Below are 24,465 nucleotides of genomic sequence, written 5' to 3' on the forward strand. Positions count from 1 at the left end.
CCTGCTAAGTGAACAATCTACACTAGACTCACCAAGTACTAGTCGCCTATGCCATTTTTCAATCAGTAAATAAACTCAAGGTTGGGGAAAACTCATAAATCTTGTCAGTATATTATCAATAAATGTTGTCTTTGATTAGTTATATCATTTACGTATTGCCAATGGGAGATTATGTTTCATAACAAAACATGTCAGCAGACTGCTAGCTTGATGGCAGTATCATGAAAACGGAAACTGTTGTCACTAGCTTGTTGTAGTAAAAGAATTGGTTTATGATTTTGTCAATCTGGTTAAAACACAGATCCTATTTCGTTTCGTTTTTATAGTTCAAAATTTCGTTTTACTTGTCTTTACTACACTTGGATCTGGAAGAGTTGTTATTTAACTCGTATTCTGAATGGTGTTAGGGATAAGCCAATGAAACGGTCTGTTACGGCGAGCTTTAGGCGTGTTTTGCACAGAACTGTGGGTAATCCACTAGTAACATCAATGCTGATTGGTTTATCAAATGTCTGACGTCATATAGTCATAAGTCGGTCTTTTGACCCCTGACGTGACCTATGACTATAACTTGTCAAATCTTCATGTAGTGTAGGCCATCGAAAGTATAAGAAACGAAATATAGATGTGTATTTTAATCAGATTGATGATTTTGTATTTTAGTTACCAGTACTTATATTTTAAACTTTTTATTTTTTTTAGTGTTGAAGCTAAAATAGACAGGCTGTCTGTATCAGGAACAACACAGAATAAAATCAAACCAAAATTAGTTCTATCACAGACTCAAGAATTAGATCAGAATTTTTCATTGCTTGCTGTTAATTTTGAAACTAATCCACTTGATGGTGATTGTGATACAAGAGTTAAACTCAAGTCCAGACCATTAGAAATAACTTATGATGCTGTAAGTCGGACTTAATTCACTTTCTTGTATTTTCAATTAGTAAGGTTTTACATGCCATAGTTTAATGGGAACATATCATCAAAATTAAAAATGTTAAAAAAGTAAATTTGAGTAATTTTTTATTATGTAAATGATCATTATATATTAGATTGTTGGTAGTGATAAATATTTGTTATTACAGATTACAATAAATCAATTAGCAAGCTTCTTTAAGCCTCCAGAATCTGTCTTCCTTAAACAGTAAGTATACTTGAAGATTAATAATATTCCATGTATAGAAAACCAGCATGAACCAGAATAGACTAATGGAGGTATCTTGAACAATAATTTGTACACAGAGTTTATGTTCCTCAGACGAAGAGGCTCTGTGATACACAACATTTACTGATAATTACTGTTAGACTTACTGCCCTTGATTGCTTTGAAAAATCTTGCAGACAATCTGTATGCTGAAGTTATCAATTTATTCACTGTATTTAAGCTCATTAGACAAGAAAGTTTATTCTTGTGTTAAGCTGTAACCTCCCTGCTTTTAAACATTTTGTAGATGGCCCAAACTAATTTAGGTGATAGGAATGTAACATTTATCTCACTTTTGAAATTGTGTTGTATAGATATTGTTTGATTTTTTGTAGATTATCAAATGCTGCCATGGCTAAATTTGATGAGATTAAGGAACAATCTACAGCAGGGTTACAACATGCTATAGAACAGAGAAAATATACTGAAATCTCTGTAGATGTAATGTCATCATATGTTATGGTACCTGAAGGAGGGTTCATGAAAGAGTAAGTCTACTTTTATTAATAAAATTACCAGATGATTTAGACATCTTCATATAGAATTGATACATATCTCTGTGGTTGGGATTTTCAAAAATACGGGTAATCATACCCTGTTAAATGTTTTACAGAGCTACAATGTAATTTGAAAAAAATTGGTAACTTTTTAAGTTTCCTTGTCTAAACATGTCACAGAAAATTATCTCATATTGTATATTTGTCCCCCGTCTTTCGAAGAAAGCAGGTGACTATTCAAACGGGTCTGTCTGTCTGTCCGTCACACTTTTTGGGACACAATAACACTCTTTCTAATTGAGCTAGAATGTTCAAACTTGGTGTAGGTGTTTTATTGGGTCATTGCCTTGATGGAGTTCGAAGATGAGCATTTTCTGCTTAGGGTAAGCAGAGATAAGCAATTTGATTGGTTGATGCTTTGGGACACAATAACTTTAGTTCTGTTTAAGTGAGAGTGATCAAACTTGGTGTATAGTTTCATTACATCAATACCTTGACTAAGTTCGATAATGAGCATTTTCTGCTCAGGGTAAGCAGAGCGATAAGCAATTTGATTGGCCGAGACTTTGGAACACAATAACTCTCCTTCTAATTGAGTTAGAAGGTTCACACTTGGTATAGGTGTCTATTAGGTAAATGCCTTGATGGAGTTCGAAGATGAGAATTTTCTGCTTAGGATAAACAGAGATAAGCACTTTGATTGGTTGACGCGTTTGGACACATAGAACCTTAGTTCTATTTAAGTGAGAGTGTTGAAACTTGGTGTATAGTTTCATTACATCAATACCTTGACTACGTTTGATAGTGAACTTTTTCTGCTAAGGATAAACAGCGCGATAAGCAATTTGATTGGTCGAGACTTTGGAACACAATAGCTCTCATTCTAATTGAGTTAGAAGGTTCACACTTGGCATGGGTGGCTATTAGGTAAATCCCTTGATGGAGTTCAAAGATGAGAATTTTCTGCTCAGGGTAAGCAGAGATAAGCAATTTGATTGGTTGATGCTTTGGGACACAATAACTTTAGTTCTGATTAAGTGAGAGTGATCAAACTTGGTGTATAGTTTCATTACATCAATACCTTGACTAAGTTCGATAATGAGCATTTTCTGCTCAGGGTAAGCAGAGCGATAAGCAATTTGATTGGCCGAGACTTTGGAACACAATGACTCTCCTTCTAATTGAGTTAGAAGGTTCACACTTGGTATAGGTGTCTATTAGGTAAATGCCTTGATGGAGTTCAAAGATGAGAATTTTCTGCTTAGGATAAACAGAGATAAGCAATTTGATTGGTTGATGCTTTTGGACACATAGCACTTTAGTTCTATTTAAGTGAGAGTGATGAAACTTGGTGTATAGTTTCATTACATCAATACCTTGACTACGTTTGATAGTGAACTTTTTCTGCTAAGGATAAACAGCGCGATAAGCAATTTGATTGGTTGAGACTTTGGAACACAATAGCTCTCATTTTAATTGCGTTAGAAGGTTCACACTTGGCATGGGTGGCTATTAGGTAAATCCCTTGATGGAGTTCAAAGATGAGAATTTTCTGCTCAGGGTAAGCAGAGATAAGCAATTTGATTGGTTGATGCTTTGGGACACGATAACTTTAGTTTTAATTAAGTGAGAGTGAGGACACTTGGTGTATAGCTTTATTACATCAATACCTTGGCTAAGTTCAATAATTAACATTTTCTGCTGAGGGTAGGCAGAGTGATAAGCAATTTGATTGTTCAAGACTTTTGAACACAATAACTCTCCTTCTAATTGAGGTAGAATGTTCAAACTTGGTGTAGGCGTTCATTAGGTGAATGCCTTGATGGAGTTTGATGATGAACATTGTGTGCTTACTGTAAGCAGAGATAAGCATTCTGATTGGTTTATGCTTTTGGGCACGATAACTTTGGTTATAATGAAGTGAGAGCGATAAAACTCTGAATATAGATTTATTATATCATTACCATGACTAAGTTCGATGGTGAGAATTTTCTGCTTATGGAACATAACAACTCTGCTTTTAATTGAGATAGAATGTTTAAACTTGATGTAGATGTTCATTAGGTGAATGTCTTGACTGAGTTCAATGATTAACATTTCGATCTGAAGCTAAGCAGAGCTAATCAATTTCATTGGTCGATGCTTTGGGACAAGATAATCTTGATTCTTTCTGATAGAGAGTGATGAAACTTAGTGTATAGTTTGATTGCTCGATAATTTCGAAAAAAATAAATGTACTATTAATTAATATGTGTCATCTATTTATTTTGGGATTTGGGTAGGGGACATCCACCTCACTGTTGGCTTGTTTAATATTACAGAGGTGTAAAAAGTATAGTATTAGATTTAGGTAATCTAAAAGTCTCTACAGAAAAGAACCAGTCAGTTGATTTGAAGGGAAAGGTAACTAGAACTCATTTGATAAGATAATAAACTAATATGTATATATGTGTATAAAAAAAATGTTAAAGTTGACTGCTCTTAGGTAATAAATATACAAAAAATAAACAAAATATGGATTGAAGAACTACATTTGTAAATATTTGTAAGTACTTTCGGTAAGAGCATTAGCGAAAGTACTTACAAATATTTACAAATGTAGTTCTTTAATCCATATTTTATTTATTTATTTTGTGTATACCTGTAAATATAGTTTAATACTAATGCATTTCTGTCTGGGAAATAAAATGATTAGGTGTAAAAAGCCTTCTTACACTCCATTGCCTATCAACATCTTCCAAACTTTGGACCAATTAAGTTCTAGGGTTAGGACTAGGGATTCAGTTATCTAGTATCTAAGCGAATCAAAATGTAGATGTGAAATGAAGCCTTTTTTTTTACACCAACCCCAACACAGCATTGTTATAAATCTTTAATTGTCTAATACTTGATGATTAGATCATTTGATTTTGCTTTGAAAATCTGGAACAAGATGATCATTTAAAGCTACGTTCCCAGAAAAGTATTTATCGGGTGGTTATTTCCAATAAAAGTATGGCAATTTTGGTATATATGGAAAGTAGAGATATCCAATCTTGCTAGAAAAATACTCGATTCCCTGAAAAACTCTCATGGAGCGCATACAGGACAAAAATGTACGGGTTTCCCTAATTGACAGCCCGACGATTAGGAGTGTCTTTATGAAGAGTTAGACGTACAAAACTTTCTGAGATAAAGATCACGGAAAAAGACGCGGACAGTGGATAATCTTAGAATTGAATTAGTCTTCGATATTTGTAATAAATAGTCAGCAATAAAGGCAACATCGTCTTGTGTATGCAATGAATTCTCCTCCGACTTCGCCCCCGTTGTGTCACGTGACACAAACATGACCACTTTTGATCGATTTTTATTGCCCACATTGAAATGTGGTCGTATATTGTCGTCGCCCCCGTCTGGCCGGCGTCCACAAGCTCTAAAGGCTAAAGTAAATATCCGATTGACTTTAAATTTATACACAGTGTTTAAGTTCATGAGACAAAGAAGCCTATTGATTTTCAGCGATTTCCGATAATTACTGCCAGAGTTATGGGCCTTGATCACTTCAAAAAATCTTGGGGACGCTCTAGAGGTCAAAGTTAATATCCAATTCACTTTAAATCTATACACAGTGTTTAATGTCATGAGACGAAGAATCCTATTGATTTTCAGCGATTTCCGATAATTACTGCCAGAGTTATGGCCCTTGATCACTTCAAAAAATCTTATGGACGCTCCAGATGTCAAAGTTAATATCCGATTGACTTTAAATTTATACACAGTGTTTAAGGTCATGAGACAAAGAAGCCTATTGATTTTCAGCGATTTCCGATAATTACTGCCAGAGTTATTGCCCTTGATCACTTCAAAAAATCTTGTGGATGCTCTAGAGGTCAAAGTTAATATCCGATTGACTTTATATTTATACACAGCGTTTGAGGTCATGAGAATCATATTGATTTCCGATAATTACGGCCAAAGTTATGGCCCTTGATCACTTTGAAAAATCTTGTGATGCTCTGGAGTAGGCTAAAGTTATCATCCGATTAACTTCAGATTGATACACAGAGTTTAAGGTCTTGAGACGAAAGGGTATATTGATTTTAAATGAATTTTTATGACTTGAATAGCTAAATCCATGATGTTAAAAGTTTCGTATACTAAACGTTAGCATGGGGCAGAACTTTATAAAAACCAAACAAATTCTAATGGTTTTCTGATAATTACTTAATGAGTTGTTACTCTTAATCAGATTTTAATGTATTACAAATATTTCATTACCGAAAAAAGTAAAAATATGCGACTACTCTTGTTGACTGCTCTGACGATTTAGCTGCTGTGGGCGTATGTTTTGTTGTCTGGCAACCTATCTTTTATAGCCGGGTATTCGCTGACAATTGCAATGTTTTAAGAAGGATTTGAAGCAAAATTATAATAATTTAATTAGTTTGAATATGATTTTAGTCCAAATAAATCATCAAATCACCCAGTTTGTACCTTTAATTAAAACTATTGCCCTGTTTTTCTTTCATTGGAAGTGTAATACATACATGGTAAATGATATTCTATGTTTGGAACATTAAATAGTAAATAATATGAGGCATATTGTTTTATTTTATAACAGGTTGATTCATTTGAGAATTTAATGAACAAGGCATATGATAAATTTAATATTAGATTAGATACAATACAGTTGCTGTTTGTTCAACCAGGTAAAATACTTTTCATCCCACTTCTACCTCGTTGCCAGTGGCGACCTTTGATAAAACTGTCCTGTTTATTTCCAATACAGGCATAAAAGTATCCGTGTATCAGAAATGAACAGTACGCTTTCCAAGTTTCCATAAAGAGTACTGTTCATTTCCGACAAACGAACACTTTTATACAAGCAGGATGAAAACAAACGCCTAGAAAGTCATAAATTTTATTACAAATAAATTTCAACGGACGAACCATCCACCGATGCACACTTCACCAGGATTGACCCACGTTGTGCAGTTTCCTTTACATTACGTTTAATATAATTGCTGTCCTCTATGCCAGGGACAAGTTGTTTTGACAATGTGGTTGGCTCTATGTTCACTGACTACATCAAAACAACTTCGTCTTTCAATACGGAGTGCAGTCTAAAGAAAAACATTTGACTGTTTTACGCTCAGGGTAACGCAGCAAGACGCACGTGTAAATACTACTCAAATCGTTTCTCCACTGCGAAATCATTCTACCACGAAATGTAACGTGAGGCACAGAAAGGGATAAATAAAAGAGCAGAAAGTATTTGTCACATTTCGCTTGACACGACTCGATAATAAATACTATTTTTCACATTTCGCTTCACAATACTCGATAGAAATGTGATGTAAGTGACTTATTAGCACCTTTCCTCGGTGTATCGGTGAAGATACTGGGCCCCTCGGCCAAAACTGTCCTGATCTTCACCGATACACCTCGGAAAGTGTGCTAATAACTACTACTTACAATGATCTTTCTGGTTCGGATTTTCCACATGACATATAATCTACATAGTTTCAACAGCTGACCTCTGTGAATTTATAAATAGATCAGTATGTCTTAGCGTTATTGGAAAACATGTCTTTTTCATTTGTTATTTACAGTACACAAGTGAAAACCTGAACTAAGAAACATGTGATTTTAAGAAGATTATGTGTATACGTAGTAGTTATTAGCACACTTTTCGAGGTGTATCGGTGAAGATCAGGACAGTTTTGGTCAAGGGGCTCGATACACCGAGGAAAGGTGCTAATTATAAGTCACTTACATCACATTTCTATCGAGTATTGTGAAGCGAAATGTGAAAAATAGTATTTATTGTCGAGTCGTGTCAAGCAAAATGTGACAAATACTTTCTGCTCTTTCATTTATCCCTTTCTGTGCCCCACGTTACATTTCGTGGTAGAATGATTTCGCAGTGGAAAAATGACCCGAGTTGTATTTACATGTGCTTAAAACAGTCACGTGTTTTTCTTTAGATTGCACTCCGTATTGAAAGACGAAGTTGTTTTGACAAAGTCAGTGAACATAGAGCCAACCAGATCATCAAAACAACTTGTCCCTGGCGTAGAGGACTGCAATTATATTAAACGTAGTGTAAAGGACGCGGCACAACGTGGGTCAATTCTGGTGAAGTGTGCATCGGTGGATGGTTCGTCCGTTGAAATTTATTTGTAATAAAATTTATGATTTTCTAGGCGTTTGTTTTATCCTGCTTGTATTAAAGTGTTCGTTTGTCGGAAATGAACAGTACTCTTTATGGAAAGCGTACTGTTCATTTCTGATACACGGATACTTTTATGTCTGTATTGGAAATAAACAGGACAGTTTTATCAAAGGTTGCCACTGGCAACGAGGTAGAAGTGGGATGTAAATAGAGATATAATTTTAATTAGATGGGTAACACTTTATTTTATAAAATTTTAAAATCATCATATTTATTTTTGACCATGTAAGTTTTTTTTACTCCGAACTGTTACCAGATTATAAACACTTTTAGTAAGTTATTTTACTCCAAATTAGCACCAGATTATAAACTATTGTTTGTTGTTATACAGGAGAAAACTGGAAGAAAGCAAGAAAAGATAAAGAATCATCAATGCATTTGTTACGACCTGTGTCTATTATAATAGATTTACATAAATGTATGTTTGATAAAGATCCCAGAATGGCCAAGTGAGTAGCATTATGGTACCATGATATAGAGATCCAAAACAACATATATTGATTATGATAATGGAAACTTTATTTTTTAAGCTGTCGTCAGCAAAACAAATATTGACTATTTCTAAACTGACTGAAGATCAAACCAGACAAAAAGAAAGTGATGAGGTTGTTTGTCATATAGTTGCCTGCAAGTTTTAGATAATTATATCTAAATATTAAATGCTTTTAATGTAATTAGATCACAACAGTTATTAATATGGATCGACATCAAATGATTAGTACATAAAGAAATACATCAGGCCAGTGAATAAATTTATAATATTATTTCAGGATGAAAGTATTTGGTTTGTTACCAAATATAAAATTAGATATATCTGATTATCGTCTACAACAACTGATAGCTCTGGCTGATAGTATACCATTACCTGAATCAGCACCAGAACAACCTGAAGAAGAAGATATCTTTCAGGTAAATATACAACAGCTTTCACTTATTGATACCCCGAGTCATTTTACTTCACTTAGTAAGAGAACTACATACATATATCAAAAGAGATAAGATTTTATGAATCAGTTTGACACTGTGTCAAAGCTGGAAATGTAATTGTTAAATTAGCAATAATTTTAGAATTACCTGGTAATTTTTTTTCAGGGTCCAAGTATATTACCATCAATAACAGCTGATGCGCCATCGTCAACTATTATTAATAAAGCTTTATCAGATGATGTAAGTTTGATTTTATTGTGTTACGTTATATACAACATGTTTCTTCCTTTATCAGATTTAACAATAAACAAGTCTTAACAAAATCATACATTCATGTTGTCCCGACATATTATATTCTATGTAGTCCTTACATACTGGTATTATATTTCATTAAATCTCTACATTTTATATTCCATGCCCATTACTACGTTTTTATTTGAAATATATCTATTTTTCTGGTTAGAATAAAAACAAGAAACAGGCTATACAGAGAACTACATCACAAGAATTTGTTAATGCTACTGATATGGAACTCAAGTTTGAAATCAAGGAGGTTTGTATAAAGACTATGATTAGAAACAGTTCTAAACAAACAGTTTTATTAATAGAAATATTTTTACAACATTAGTCCCTTTAATTTTATTAATGCTCTGCAAATTGGATATATTCAAAAAACAAATACATTCATTGGGGATTAATTTAAATGTTGTCTTCATGTCTGTAGATTGAAGTTAACATACATGAACAAGTTGATAATAAAGAAGTACCCTTAATGAAATTAGCTGTTAAATCTATTGGTACAATGGTTAAGATGAGAACATTTGATATGGCGGTAGAGGCTTATTTAGGTGGTATCTTTATTCAACATCAGAAATTTAAAGGTGAGTTTATGTAGAGAAGTATTGTAGCATGATAGTTCTTGTTTTCATTACATAGACTAGATCATGTACAAGTCTAGCCTCTCATTGCACAATATGCACTGGTACATGGTTAAATTAGAAGCACTTAAAAGTGTACTGTCTTATTTCTATTGTACAGTTCTCTTATACTACTTCCTAGCATGGCAGTTGAACACCACATGTCTTAAAACTTATCTAGTATCAATGCTAAAATAATGTAAGATACGTGAAAATTATAAAAAAAAAATTATCATCCACCATTCCTTAATTATTTGGATGAAATGATGCCAACTCCTTGATTGTCAAACTACAGATAGGATGAGGAAATTAGTTCGCGCATCATAAAAATTGTGAGAATTGACAAATGAAATTGCCAGGAATGACGATTAGCATAGATTGCATTATTAGTAGTAAATTCTAATATGGCCCAAAAATTTACCAAAATATTAACAGACTAATATCAATATTACCATCAGTATCCAAATTTCTAGAAAAGCACATTGATAATAATTTATATAATTATTTAAATAACCATAATTTACTTTATGTAAATCAGTCCAAGTTCAGATCACGTAACGTGTCTAACGGCTTTAACTAACGTAACAGAATATCTTTGTACAACTCAAAAAAACAAACTGTTTTAAGAAAGCTTTTGATCTTGTTCATAATAGTATCTTGCTAAACAAATGTCTTCAGCCAATTACTGATGATACAACTGCTTAGTTTAAATGATCTGCAAATTAAATTACAAAAGTGATCCCAATATATAACTCAACTGATTTGACCACAGTTCATTTATTCCTAATGAATTCAAAACTAAGTGCACGGTAATAACTACTATTAATACTAATCAGAAACAATTGGATATATTTATAACTTTTAACAACTTTACAATTGAAAATGTTTTCTGGTTTGAATGGCTTAGTGTTCAGGTCGATAATCACTTAAAATGGAATGCTCACATCAGTTGTATTTCTAAAATTATTAATCAAAAAAACATTTTTTATATGTAAACTGACAGAATTCCTTCCATGTAAACAAAATTAGAATATAAGAACGGTAGATAATCTCCTGGCTTGCATTCAGTTAGATTGGCAAGAGGCTTATCTCAAAAGACTTCAGTGAATGTTATAGGTGTTGATGGCTTGTTTTGAACATATCTTGTTTATATTGTTTGTAGAGGGTTAAAATTCATCATATCTTTGTAAATAGTGAATGGAATTAAATCCATCTTTGGACTGCTATTCTTTTAAAGATTCAACTTTCAAATCTTCAAACTGATATTCTTTTATTCTTTTTAAAGATTTAACTTTCACAATATTGAAGTTCGCAAGGCATTTACAATCCCTCAAATAACTATGAGAGACTTTATTGTATTACATTGCACGTGGATGTCTCATTTCACATTTCAAATACTTTCATCATCATATATTTATTATTGTCATATAAATAATTTAGTTTATGGTTTTATGCATGCTTGATGTTTAGTAAAAGGGCAAAATGTAAGAAAGGCCTCAGGCCTTATGTTCTACCCTTTAGAAAGAAAGTAATTATTATTATTAAGAGATATTGTGATTCTACTCTAGTCAGGTGTTATATATTTAAGAAACTTCACGTTTTTGCTAATAATGCTGATATTTTAACCTTAATCAGTCCTTATTTAGATAATCTCCATTACTTCCTTTATTCTCTTTTCGGATATGGTGTACACATAAAAATCCCAATATCTCTTTATTTTTGTTTCTTGAAGTGGTGTTTTTTTTTAGTTTATGAACAATGTATTAAAGAATGGTTTTTATTTTTGCATGATTTCTGCATGTATAGTTCATCCTGATGTGGCAGAATGGATGCAAAATAATAAAGGTAAGTATACAATTCTTTATGTGAGAAGATTTGTTAAAAAGATGTGGTAGCACCATTGAAAAATTTATATATTTCTGTTCAAATCTTGTTTATTGTTTTCCATTTGGTGTCTGTTTTATCATCAAATCATTATTTTGTTTGGTATAAGGTTCATTTATCTGTTTTATTTTATTTGATAAATATATTCAAGTTGCTCAATGGACATAGAAAGATGTAGTGACATGAATGAACATTGATTTCATGTCTTATGAAATATATTTTCAGCACTGAAAACTGGACCAGTGATTAATCTAGTCAACACCAATGTGGAGTCAGAAAATGCTAAAAATCTTTTAACCGTTCATTACCTAAAGGTAAAATATGGAACATTTATGATACAACAATTATTACTCTAAATCTAAAATATTTAAAGACAAAGTTGTTGGATTTTAAATAGACATAGGGGATGCTGGATTGAATGTTCCGGAATTTGAATTCTGTCAAACTCCAAAATAGTGACAATCGAGTGAAAAAGGGATTTGGAACTAGAACGTATGCGCTGACTGCATGAGAAAATATCTCAACCAGGCCATCTCAAACTTAGGCTGCCTGTCTACAGTTAGCTCCGTCTGAGAACAAGCCCTAACCTAATTAACCGACATTTTAATTCCTACATAGACGATTTTATTCGAAAACACTGAGTATGTGTTTAGAAATTTTTAGAAGTATTTATTTCTCTTCTATTTTCATATTGAATGAAATTTAATATGTTTATTTAGCCGTTGTGTGTATGAAAGATGTCAAACGGTTAAGAGCCAAAGCACGAAATAGTCCACTAATTATTCAATATGGCGGCGCCATGAAAGATAGTTCACAGAAGTGGCTTTATTTGCGAAGATAAAATTAGGAGTATATAACCTTGTTTTGAAAGATAAACAGATTGAAACTCTGAAGGCAGTTTACAATAATAAAGACTGTATTGCAATATCACCCATTGGCACATATTATATATCGCTTTTACCGAAGTAGCAGAAGTCGACATTTTGGTAACTTGACATATTTGTTTACATAAACCACATGCTTCGGGTATAAATAGCAGTATATATATGTCATTGACTGTACAAGTCAAGTCGATAAGTCCCGGCCCAAAATGATCACGTGAGCATTTTAAATGTACGTCATTTAGCGCAGTGATGTATTCTTGAGGTATGAAGTAGATGCATTGCTGTGTGCAGTATGCAACCAATCATGACAGCTGAAACATATTCATTAGGTTTAATTACGTCATGATTCTACTCACACCACCTCCATTATCGGGACTGACAGAACTGTGATGGAACTGAATTCCGCGTCACTCGATTGCAATTCCGTCATTTCGGACTTACAATCGAGTACCTCATATAGACTTAAATTATAACATATATTGCAATGCTGGTTTGGGACTGAGTTCTTGTGTAACCATGTATGTATTGGGGTAATCCGCCTATCATTGTGATGCTGTGGTAATTAAAAAGTAAGTGCACTAGACTCAGAACTAAAATAGCCAGGGTTTGATCCTGACCTGGGCTGAAAAGAATCTCTTGTCAAGGGATGTGTTGTGATGGGGTGCATTTCTGTAGGTTTGGTCCTGGATTTATGTAGTTATCACCAGTTCATCAAAAATAAACATCCATCTTGATTGTTTTAAGAAGGCTACAGACCACAGTTTACTAATTAGTATTGAACTACTTTGTAAAAGCAGAATAGCGAGCAAGTAAAAAATAGGGGCTATATATGACAGTAGCACCTATGCGGGTAATATTCTTGTACACATATATATGTTAAATTTTAATCTTCAGTATTTTGTTCACTTATGGTTGCATTGGGATGTTTTCATATGATTAATTTAATAATTGATTTCTTCAGGCTAATAAAGCCGGACCTGAATTCACCACAACATATAAGAACACAGAGCAATCTATATCTGTAACATTTGCTGCTTTAGAGATGTTGTTGCATCAAGGTGCCATCTTAAATCTACTGGAATTTGCCCAGAAACTTCAACCTCCTCCATCTGCAAAAGCTGTAGCTGTAGAAAAAAAGAAAGAAAAGACTAAAGAGAAAGCACCTCCTAGAAAGAGTAAGTATTGTGTCTTGCTGAAAATTGTTTTATCATCTTTATTGTTTTTTATCATTTTACCATGTTTTTCTCATGATCATCTGTATCAATGTTGTTGATTATTTTATATGTCAATATTTAATACTTTTCACTCAATTTGTGATCTTATTCTCTTAACTGTTTGAAAGGGCATACATAGACCTATGTTGTCGAGGTCCAACCATCATAGTATTATAATTGACTCCACAATGTTTTATAGAGTATGACAGAATTTTAGAGTGACTAGATATATATAACTTCTGCAAAATCTTCTTGCTTCCTCTGTTCCCATGGCTCTAATATATTAGAAAAGATTGCAGATATTCTTAATGTTTTGTTGAATATTTGTTGTAGGAAAAGAGAAGCCAGTAGATCCTAATCTAATAGACATACAGGTTAATGCTAAATTCAGTAGGTTTTCTGTAGCGGTATGTACAGATGATAAACTGCTTACAGATATCAAAATCAAAGGTAGGACAAATTCACATAGTTCTTATATGTGCTCACTAACCAGGAGGTCCTGAGTCCAATCCTGGTCTTAGGTGAGGAAGATCCTCAGAATTTATCAGCATGGTGTCCCCTTGTCAGTTGTGCAGAACAAGGTGGCCTGACATGAAAGTGTCTAGTCGTTAGGATGTCACAAAAAAACAAGGTCCTTTTTACTTGTTGGCGTACACGTAAAAGAAGAGTGGGTAGAAGTGCCACTGTTCTTGTAAAATTTTCCTCATAGCACACTGTATAGCATATGCTGAAAAGTAGGACGATGTTAAGCCTCGTTTTTCAGTTAATTCCTATTATTAACACATGTTAAATAAGATAATTCATAGCATTGCTATTAATTTGTTGGATTACTGAACATTACTGTATTTAAATATATTTATCAGGTATTGATGCTAATGTAAGTGTTCAAAAAGCTAAAACAACTGTGGGAGCTTTATTAAGAGAAATAACAATATTTGATCCTTCCTCTGGATCACTATATCCTAAGGTATGTATTGTCTCACTAGTATATGTTATTTATGCTTAAGTATTCACTAGTAATGGCTTATTAACGGAGCTATGCATATAATAATGTAATATGAATGTATATAAACTGATTCACATTCAATCGCTTCCGTTTTTACTCCCAATTTCAAATCAGTCATTCAGTCAAATGACAATCTCTAGCGTCTGTTTATTCCCATCTACACCAATAGTATTTATTGTGCATGTTCTCCAAATAAGAATATGGCGTCACGTTTGACATGACTTGTGGAATATGTCTAGCCTCATTCATCGAGTCCCTTGTTACAAATGGCGCTGACACCAGGACTCACACTGTTAGTCGCCAAAGTCGCAAAATGCTATAAATTAATCAACTGGCTGATAATCCGAATCGCATCGATGAGTAATACTAGTCATTTGTCTTGTATTAATGATTAGTTGATTGATAATTGCCAATGATATATATAAGGCCTATCTCAAGTCATTATTTACTCCTAATGGTTAATTCAAGCGGCGATTATAATTTGACGTTTCATTTCGCCTTTAAAAAAACAAAACGGTAATACATGTAATGAAAATGGCCGACAATTCTTTTCGAAGAGAATTATATATTTTGATAGTTGAATTCCGTTTACTATGGCTTCAGAAGCCCATCTTTTCCCGGTAAGATCATAACATCAATGTTGATGTAACTTGACAAATAATTCGTATATTTACATATACTTTAATAGTTGATTTGTTTAGATATATCCCCAGTTCAAGGTAACATTTGACATAACCTCTTTTAGCTATATACTAGTATAGACTAGATGTGTATCAAATACTGGTTAGCAGTATGAAAAGATGACAGCAATTGTTCTACGAAGCAATTCCTTTGGAAAATCTTCTTAGGCAAAGATAATAGTTTGCTATCATTGTCCAGATTAACTGTAAATATTGATTTAAAAGATACATATTCTCTGTGTTGTTCTTATGAATATTATTTGAGTTATGTATTGTTAAGAATGTGGTATATTATTTATAATAGATAATGTATTGTATAATAGATAATGGAGATAGAAGGTAGTGAAGTATTAAAGTTAGATGTAGTGGTATATAATAATGGTACAGATGGTGATAAGTATGGTGATATGACATGTATGGATACACAACTTGGTGTAAATATAGGATGTATTAAACTTGTCTTCTTAAATAGATATGTTGCAGATTTATTGGTTAGTAAACATTATTTTCACTAACGTGTTTTAATAAATTAGCCAATTGTTATTTCAAGCTAAAGCAAGCCGTTAACAGGAGAAAAACTGCTACTAATCTGTATAGTTTGAAAGGTTGAAGGTATCTGTGTAAAGTTTACTACTTGAGTATCTCAATTGACCATCATCAGATACATTGGGGGATCCCTCATGTCATAAATTGTTCCTTGGTTAAAGAAGAATTACTAAGTTCAAAAGTTTCAGGGTTTAAAAAGGAGATAATTTACATACAAAAATTGAAAACATATTATTGCAATTACAAGAAAGTCAGCTGTAAACTACTAAATATTGAAAAGGAACAACCCCATGTTGATGATAAAACTTAATTTAATTACAGAAATTCTTGGATAATTTCCAAGCAGCTAAAGCACGTATTCAAGAAGCGGGAGAAGCCATGGCCGAATATTCTAAAGAGGTGGCAGCTAGTCTACAAGAAAAGGCACCACGAGTTGGAATGAACATCAAAATGAAGGCACCATTAATAATAGTGCCACAGAAATCTACCTCTAATAATCTATTAATGATGGATCTTGGTGATTTAGTTATTGGCAATAATTTCAACTTAGCTGGACAGAAATCATCCAGTGGTGTTCCTGCTGTACTTGATAAAATGAAAATAGTTCTCAATGAAGTTAAATTATCAAGGTAGTTCTTATTTCTGTCTTGGAGATAAATCTTTTGCTGGGGTAGAATACAAGTATGATTAGGTACCTTGTTTTTGAACAGTTTAATAAGTTGGAAATGTTTTGTATAGACATTTTGTTGAACTAATCTACAGAATCAAAACATTGAAGCTATTTATGAATCCTTAATTTCTACATCCTGCTGGTGCTAGGTTAAAACAGTGCTACATTTTATTTGCGGCATGTGGCAAACACAGACATCTTCAGTTTTGACATTCCCAACAAGGTCATCTATCTGCTGCTTCGTATTATCCAATAAAATGATTGATTCTGTCACACACTCTTGGCATTCTCAGGCTTTCATATTTTAAATAGAAATTTCCTTTTGGTTTAAATAACATGATTCAGAAAACCATTGATGTGAATTAGACATATTAGTTTTGTGGCATGGTAATATTACAAATTGTTGTGTAGCAAAGTGTTAATAGTACTCAAGTCACAGAAGGATGTAATTTCTGTTGTCCTGAAAGTTTATTAAATGTTGACTGTTTTATCAAATAATGTTCTGTTTTATTTACAGAGCCTATATGAAAGAGGGTGGTGAGATAACAGCTGAATGTTTAATATTAGAACCTCTAACTATAAGTATTGATATATGTCGTAATTTATCAGCTGCCTGGTATCATGGTCATCCTGAAGTAGATATCAGTGGAATACTTCAATCTATTGATGTAAGTATATGGTTTTGTGAAATGAAGACATTTAGGAAAAGCTGGTCATGCTGAGTCTTTTATGTGTTTCAGAAATAGAAAACCACTGATATAACAAATGTTACAGTTCATATTTATACAAGATATGTTGAGAATGAAGCTAGTTATGATCAATGTTGTTGATTTTTTTTTGTTAAGGTGAGATTAGGTCAGGGTGATTTTGAGAATAAATCTAATATAATCAGTGTTTTTTGTTTAGGTAAGATTAAGTCAAGGTGATTTTGCAATGATTATGATGTTAACTAATGAAAATCTAACAGAAGGACAAGGCATTAGTACACCACAACAAGCACAACCAACCATTGAACCTGTTAAATCAACTGAAACACAGATACAGGCAAAGAAAGCTGATAATCTTAATGGTAAAATCTTGACTTTATTCATTTTTTTGTTTTTTTAAAAAATGAAAATATTCATTTGCAGGAACTGGATTCAAGTGTATAATCAGACCCTTGCATTATGATTTTAATTTAATATAATAAATTCTTATCTAGATATAATTATGCTTACACATGTATTTATGTCCATCTCAAGTTTAACTTTTGTTTTGAAGTCTCTTTGTAAAAGAAGGTTAGAATAAAGCTCTCATTGTGAAAGAAGGTTAAATAAAGCTATTTCTTACACCATAATTTGGTAGCTGTGGGATAATAATAAATAGTAATGATTATAATTCATTTGATTAAAGGGCTTCAAACTAAGTATAGAAATTTTCTTAATTATATTTATTTAGGAAATATTTTTAATTTTAGCAGCTCCCAAAATAAATGGTTTATCAGAACCACAATCATCTGAAGTGGCCTATTCTAAAATGAAATTTCATTTTGAATTAAAAAATTTATCTGCTACATTATATACTGGTGATAGTGATATGGTACGTAGATACTACTTTAATTGAATTTCTTAATTAAAATTTGTGTTACAGTGGTGTTAGATATTGTTATAATATTCATGGCAAATAAATTGGGGATTTTGATTATCCAGATGGTAAAAGGATTTTGAGTACAAAAAATTAGTATTATATTCTGATTATGTATATTATCTCAAGTTTTAAAAAACACTTTAGATTTGTATATTGTTTTCAGTCTGGGGGGATTTCAAAACGTAAGCCAGAGAAATCCCTTGGTAAATTCGCTCTTCAAGGTATGGCTCTTTGTGGTGAAATGATGTCTGATACCTCCATGGAGACTAAAGTTGTTCTTAAGGACACTGTTCTTGATGATCTTCGACCTGCTAAACAGAAGGGTATTACAAGGTAATCAATAAAACGAATATTTCAAACTTTGTTTCTTTTTAATTCCTCTATTCCCTACAATATAAAGTGGGTTATTTTGGTCATGCACATCTCTGTAAAGATTATTTTTAAAGAGACACAAATATATCCAAGTGGAGAAGGGTGTTATTTTTGTATAGATAGTAATAGCCTATTTATATTGTGCAATATGCATGAATGAGCATGCTCAAAAACAATCGCAACTGTCACAAAGTGAATGCTTTCTTAAGCATAAAAGTTTTAAGTCTGGATCTAAAAACAACAACATCTGGAGAGTTCTTTATTTCCAGTGGCAGATCATTCTACTCTTTTGGGGTTCAGTAGGAAAAAGTCATTTGACCAAAATGAACTGTTTAAAGGTTTTGGCACAAGAAAATTTTGATCTACAGATCTTATTATATGGTCCTTGCATGTGGCAGTTACCATTCATTATTTTTGTAATGACTGTGATTGAATAATGTAAGTTTGTTTTTTTAATTTTTAGAATGATAACTAGAAGTATATTAGTAGCAGGTGGACCAGCTAGAGATAACATGATAGATATAGACTTTACACAGAATTCTACACAAGATAAAAATGGTAATTTCTTTCTCAAAAATCAAATGCTTGGGGTTTTTTTAACTAATGTTCTAGGATTTTCTGCCATAATTTCAACTCGTGTCTAGAACATCCCCAAGATTCCCTGCTTTGGGCTCATGAATGGCTAATTATTTCACAAAAAATCTATGAAAAAGAAGAGAAGAGAATGTGAACAGCGATCAGACCCTGTATGGGTTAAATGGTGATCAAGAATAAACTTGTTGTCTTTGAAGGAACTAAAACTAGCACTGTCCAAATAGACATAATATATCAAAAGTTATAAAAAAATTGTGAAACTCAAAATAATAATTTGTATTTTGTATGTGACAAGAACGGTGATTGATATTTATTATTGTTATATATTTCAGTAACTATAACTGTATGTAGTTTGAAAATCTGTGTTTGTGTCGAGTTCCTCATGACACTGGGAGATTTCTTTACTAAAGGTTTAGCCCCTGCTCCATCTGTTGCTCCTGTTGCAAAAGACACTAAAGGTAGATTGTTGTTGAAAAATGTTTTAATATCATGTAATCTGGTTTTATCATGATACTTCATGGAATCGATGTGTGGGAATTCACCTTTCCACAATATACTATATCAAATTGTGAGGTGGGAATCACAATATGCTTGACTCATTTATTTTATTATGAATTATTCCATAAATTTGACAGATTTCTGGTGCAAAAATGACTCGCATTGTACTGAAAAATTCTCTTAACAACTAATGTCAACAGAATGTTCAAGCTCTGCTTACATTGAAATACAAATATTTCTGTATTCAGTGTCTAAGTTAGATTTTCTTTGTTAAATCTGACCTGAATATGTATTTGATCCCTGTATCTTGACTAATGTAATCTTCTGGGTTAGGGATATTGGTTTGACTACTGTGCAGGCAGTTGAGCATTAGCTATCATATACTTTATATATTATAGAAACAGCAGCACCACCAGTAAAACCAGCAGAACCTGCCCCCCCACCAGTTGGTGAAATGAATATAATATTTACTATAGAACGACCAGAAATTATACTTCTAGAAGATCAGCTTGAACCTAATACTAATGTACTTGTCTTAGATGTAAGTGAAATATTTCTTATTAGATAATGTCTGCACCATGACATATTTTAACCTTAAATAGAATTCCCACAATTTGAAGGATTTGACTTCAATGAAGTTAAGCTAAAATACTTTTATGGGCTTCTTTTTAATCCAAATGAATACAAGCCAGGAGATTATTTGGTGTTGATATTTTGGGTTTGTTTTCGTATAATTAAATGATAAATCTGAATGCAATGTAGTGTGGATTAGACCATGAAACCTTAGATATTGCCCTGCGGCTTTAATACTATATACTATAGCTCCTAACTATACCTGAAATTTCAACGTTAGGGCAACCCTAGTGAAGCCACTATGCTGTACAGACCCGACATTGCACCTGACATGGTAATGAAAGGCTACTAAGCTATGTTAATTCCCAACTCAACCTGCCCTTATACCCCAAATTTCAACCTTAAAGCAGCCCTGATGTAGCCACTAACCCAGAACATGCAGACAAACGACAGTCACAAATGTGTATATAAATTGATATAATATAATGTATAGTGATATATGATTTATACTTGGATGTCATTTTTAAGATACATTTTTTTTACAGACTGAAGTGTTCTTTAAGATGAGAAATACACCTGATGTACAAACTATGCAGGGAGCCATTAAAAATCTCCAGATTAAATCGTGTTTATATAATAGAAGAGAAGGACCTGGTACTAAGGTTTGTAGTTTGACTCTAATCACTTGTTTTTTTATATGCCCACATTTTCATGTGGAAATATATTCTCGTCGCCCCTGTCCGTCCGTCCACAATTGTTTGTGGACACTCTACAGGTCACAATTTTTATCCGATTTCAACGAAACTTGAAATAAAGGTTTATCTCCCTAAGATCTCGGTTCCTTTCGATATTGGCATCTATGACAGTCTTTAATTACTTTAAACTGGCTCAGTAAAGACATGCATTAATTAAAAAAGATAGTTGTCTGAACATATTTTTCAAACACTCTTATTTTTGAAACCCAGAATATTTGCTAGCCAGTAACCAAACTCTTTGAATATATACATACAGGGCTAGAAATTTGTCATTTTTTGCGAGAATCTAAGAGGATTGTGAATTTCACATATATGGCATTTGCGCGAATCCTCTGAATCTTAATTAATAATAGTGTCTAAAAAACAAAATTGTGTTTATTGTGTTAATCTAAAACATCAAAATACAAGAACAATGATAAAAATAGATCAATCAGATGGATTGTTTTGTAAACACTTAAATAGTGTCAAAAGAAATATCCAGAAAATGCCTTAGCCAAAATAAGTTGATATGGCACCATGGCATTTCTTCATAACACAATTTGTAGTCTTTTGTCCATCACGTAACTAGTCATGTAAGTTTCAAGAGTTTTAATTCATTTGTCGATAGACAAACGGCCCAATGATCACTTGACAACCACAACTGAAATTGCTATAAAATAAAATTCTGTCAACTATGATATAGCCTTCAATAATATTTTTAAAATTAAGCTTCTGTCAGCATGTGTATAAAATAAAAAATCATGACGGTAAACGCTGTTTAGATCTGGTTTATAGACCTAATTCCAACCGATATGTCACATGTCATTGGAATTCAGCATTTGAGATCTGTCGGGAAAATACCCACTGTTTCTCTTTCCGTGTATTCGGTGTTCTACCAGGGGATTATATTCAATGAAGATTTAAATTTACCTAACAACTGGTCAGTCATTCCATAAATGTATGATCCAGTTATTATTTTAATATTTACTGGTACCTGGAATTCACATGGACGGAGCGTAAAGACATGCGATTTGCAAACCATGCCGAGATCGTCTTTATTCGCCACGTGGCGTATTTTGCTGAACCTATTATGAATTATCAGCAAGCGTGTTTTGGGGGTTTTTTTTCCGGATTGTCAAAATCACCGTTAAATGTGCTAATTACTCGGATTATGAACCACATGTTGGATGATTCTCACTAAGGATGACTGTTGTTGTATGACTGTTGTTGTAGCCGACAAGCAAGTTGGTTGACTTCTTTATTAACAAGTAATAATTACCCCGTTGTAATTTAGCCTAAAGTAGTTTGATTTATGATACCAGTTGCCGATTTATTGTTTTACCAATCGGCTAAAGCCGACAAAATACAGCTGATTACTCACACTGACCCACATTCAATAGTCTGACTCCTCAATTCTCCAAGATAGTTAGTTTGTTGGGTTTTTTTAGAAAATTTTTACGTGAATCCTTGTAGATATGCAACGTAAGCACTTGTGAGAATCCTTGCGCTAATCAGATTCGGAGATTCGCGTGAATTTCTAGCCCTGACATATATTGATTTTAAAATTTGGACAATTTGAGTCCTGTTACATGCAACCCTCTCAAATACTAGCCTCTTTTTATCACTTGATAATGTCATGTACTGTAAGTAAATGCTTAGTGTCTGTATATTTAAAAAATGTAGTATACAGGTCACAGTTCTATGGAATACAATTACAGCTTATAACTGAGCGACGTTTCGACTAGGCTTCTCTAGTCATCATCAAGCCTAGTCGAAATGTCACTCAGTTATAAGCAGTAATTGTATTCCATAGAACTGTGACCTGTATACTCCAGTTCAATTACTAAATGCCATTGAAACAATTTAAAAAATGTAGGTGGTTTTGTAGATCTACCCTATAGACATTTCCCAATTGAATAGTTCACATAGCTAAAACACCATACGTTATTGTTTGATATTTTCAGATTTTACCAGCTTGTGATATAAATTTAGTGAGTAGTGCACCACATGGTAGAGATCATCATATAGATATAAACATCACAGATATAATATTAAATATATCACCAGCTACTATTAGAACAATGGCTGCTATATCTAGTGGTTTCTCTGTACAACCAGTAAGTTATACAACATTTCTTGTACAGTGCACTCTGTCACATCCGACCTCTGATCATTCCGGCACTCTGTTACATCCGACACCATTTTCATGTCCCGATTTATTTCCTTATTACTTCAGTCAAAAAATCTCTGTGTAATTCGACCTCTGTACGTTCCGGATTACGACATCAATCAGCCGTCCCGTCATACGATCAACTTAAGACGGCAAAGAAGATAAATTAATGACAGACGTGACCTATTTAAAATGCCTACGCATGTTAAATGAAATAAAAATTAATGTAATCAAATTTTGAATGTACAGAAAGGTTTATACTTTTTAAAGGGAATAACATTCTGGTGATTCTAAGTTCTATGTTCGAAGCTACATTATAATAATACTTCCGGTTTTCGAAGTTACAATATTTCTGGTATTGAGAAAACTGGGTATTCCGACACTCTGCATAATCCAACATATTGTAACGATCCCGTACGATGTCGGATGTGACAGAGTGCACTGTATATAAATAGTGGAGTTGGGTGGCCAATGGGACTAATTTGTACTCTTGGATCCATTCACTTTTTTTTGAATTGTCGGTATGTTTGTGTTTTCCTGAGTATAATGTCCTGTCCGTGTATTTGTTTTTGTTATACGCCCACATTGAAATGTGGTCGTATATTGTCGTCGCCCCCGTCCGTCCGTCCGTCCGTCCGTCCGGCGTCCACAATTGCTTGTGGACGCTCTAGAGGCTAAAGTTAATATCTGATTGACTTTAAATTTATACACAGTGTTTAAGGTCTTGAGACGAAGAATCCTATTGATTTTCAGCGATTTCCGATAATTACTGCCAGAGGTATGGCCCTTGATCACTTTGAAAAATCTTGTGGACGCTCTAGAGGCCAAAGTTAATATCCAATTGACCTTAAATTTATACACAGTGTTTGAGGTCATGAGACGAAGAAGCCTATTGATTTTCAACGATTTCCGATAATTACTGCCAGAGTTATGGCCCTTGATCACTTCAAAAAATCTTGTGGACGCTCTAAAGGCCAAAGTTAATATCCGATTGACTTTAAATTTATACACAGTGTTTAAGGTCATGAGACGAAGAAGCCTATTGATTTTCAGCGATTTCCGATAATAACTGCCAGAGTTATGGCCCTTGATCACTTCAAAAAAGCTTGTGGATGCTCTAATGGCCAAAGTTAATATCCGATTGACGTTAAATTTATAGACAATGTTTAAGGTCATGAGGCGAAGAAACCTATTGATTTTCAACGATTTCCGATAATTACTGCCAGAGTTATGGCCCTTGATCACTTCAAAA

The 24,465-nt window shown here is 33.2% G+C and overlaps 1 protein-coding gene across 2 annotated transcripts in view; it reads left to right on the plus strand.

Moving 5' to 3' along the window:
- Positions 1 to 24,465, plus strand: part of LOC126815237 (intermembrane lipid transfer protein VPS13A) — a 103,998-nt gene that overhangs the window by 28,355 nt on the left and 51,178 nt on the right. For both annotated transcript variants that reach the window (XM_056099384.1, XM_056099385.1), the window contains exons 17-42: positions 703 to 904; positions 1,086 to 1,144; positions 1,540 to 1,692; positions 4,023 to 4,104; positions 6,305 to 6,392; positions 8,250 to 8,367; positions 8,689 to 8,827; positions 9,011 to 9,085; positions 9,309 to 9,398; positions 9,570 to 9,726; positions 11,569 to 11,607; positions 11,872 to 11,960; positions 13,492 to 13,705; positions 14,078 to 14,194; positions 14,608 to 14,711; positions 15,754 to 15,921; positions 16,298 to 16,605; positions 17,164 to 17,314; positions 17,553 to 17,715; positions 18,103 to 18,224; positions 18,436 to 18,605; positions 19,108 to 19,202; positions 19,571 to 19,696; positions 20,135 to 20,277; positions 20,855 to 20,971; positions 23,008 to 23,160. In XM_056099384.1, the coding sequence (XP_055955359.1) occupies positions 703 to 904; positions 1,086 to 1,144; positions 1,540 to 1,692; positions 4,023 to 4,104; positions 6,305 to 6,392; positions 8,250 to 8,367; positions 8,689 to 8,827; positions 9,011 to 9,085; positions 9,309 to 9,398; positions 9,570 to 9,726; positions 11,569 to 11,607; positions 11,872 to 11,960; positions 13,492 to 13,705; positions 14,078 to 14,194; positions 14,608 to 14,711; positions 15,754 to 15,921; positions 16,298 to 16,605; positions 17,164 to 17,314; positions 17,553 to 17,715; positions 18,103 to 18,224; positions 18,436 to 18,605; positions 19,108 to 19,202; positions 19,571 to 19,696; positions 20,135 to 20,277; positions 20,855 to 20,971; positions 23,008 to 23,160 (3,442 nt within the window). The remainder of the gene's footprint in view (positions 1 to 702; positions 905 to 1,085; positions 1,145 to 1,539; positions 1,693 to 4,022; positions 4,105 to 6,304; positions 6,393 to 8,249; positions 8,368 to 8,688; positions 8,828 to 9,010; positions 9,086 to 9,308; positions 9,399 to 9,569; positions 9,727 to 11,568; positions 11,608 to 11,871; positions 11,961 to 13,491; positions 13,706 to 14,077; positions 14,195 to 14,607; positions 14,712 to 15,753; positions 15,922 to 16,297; positions 16,606 to 17,163; positions 17,315 to 17,552; positions 17,716 to 18,102; positions 18,225 to 18,435; positions 18,606 to 19,107; positions 19,203 to 19,570; positions 19,697 to 20,134; positions 20,278 to 20,854; positions 20,972 to 23,007; positions 23,161 to 24,465) is intronic.

Source organism: Patella vulgata, chromosome 3 (assembly GCF_932274485.2).
Source record: "Patella vulgata chromosome 3, xgPatVulg1.2, whole genome shotgun sequence".
NCBI classification, from domain to species: Eukaryota; Metazoa; Mollusca; class Gastropoda; family Patellidae; genus Patella; species Patella vulgata.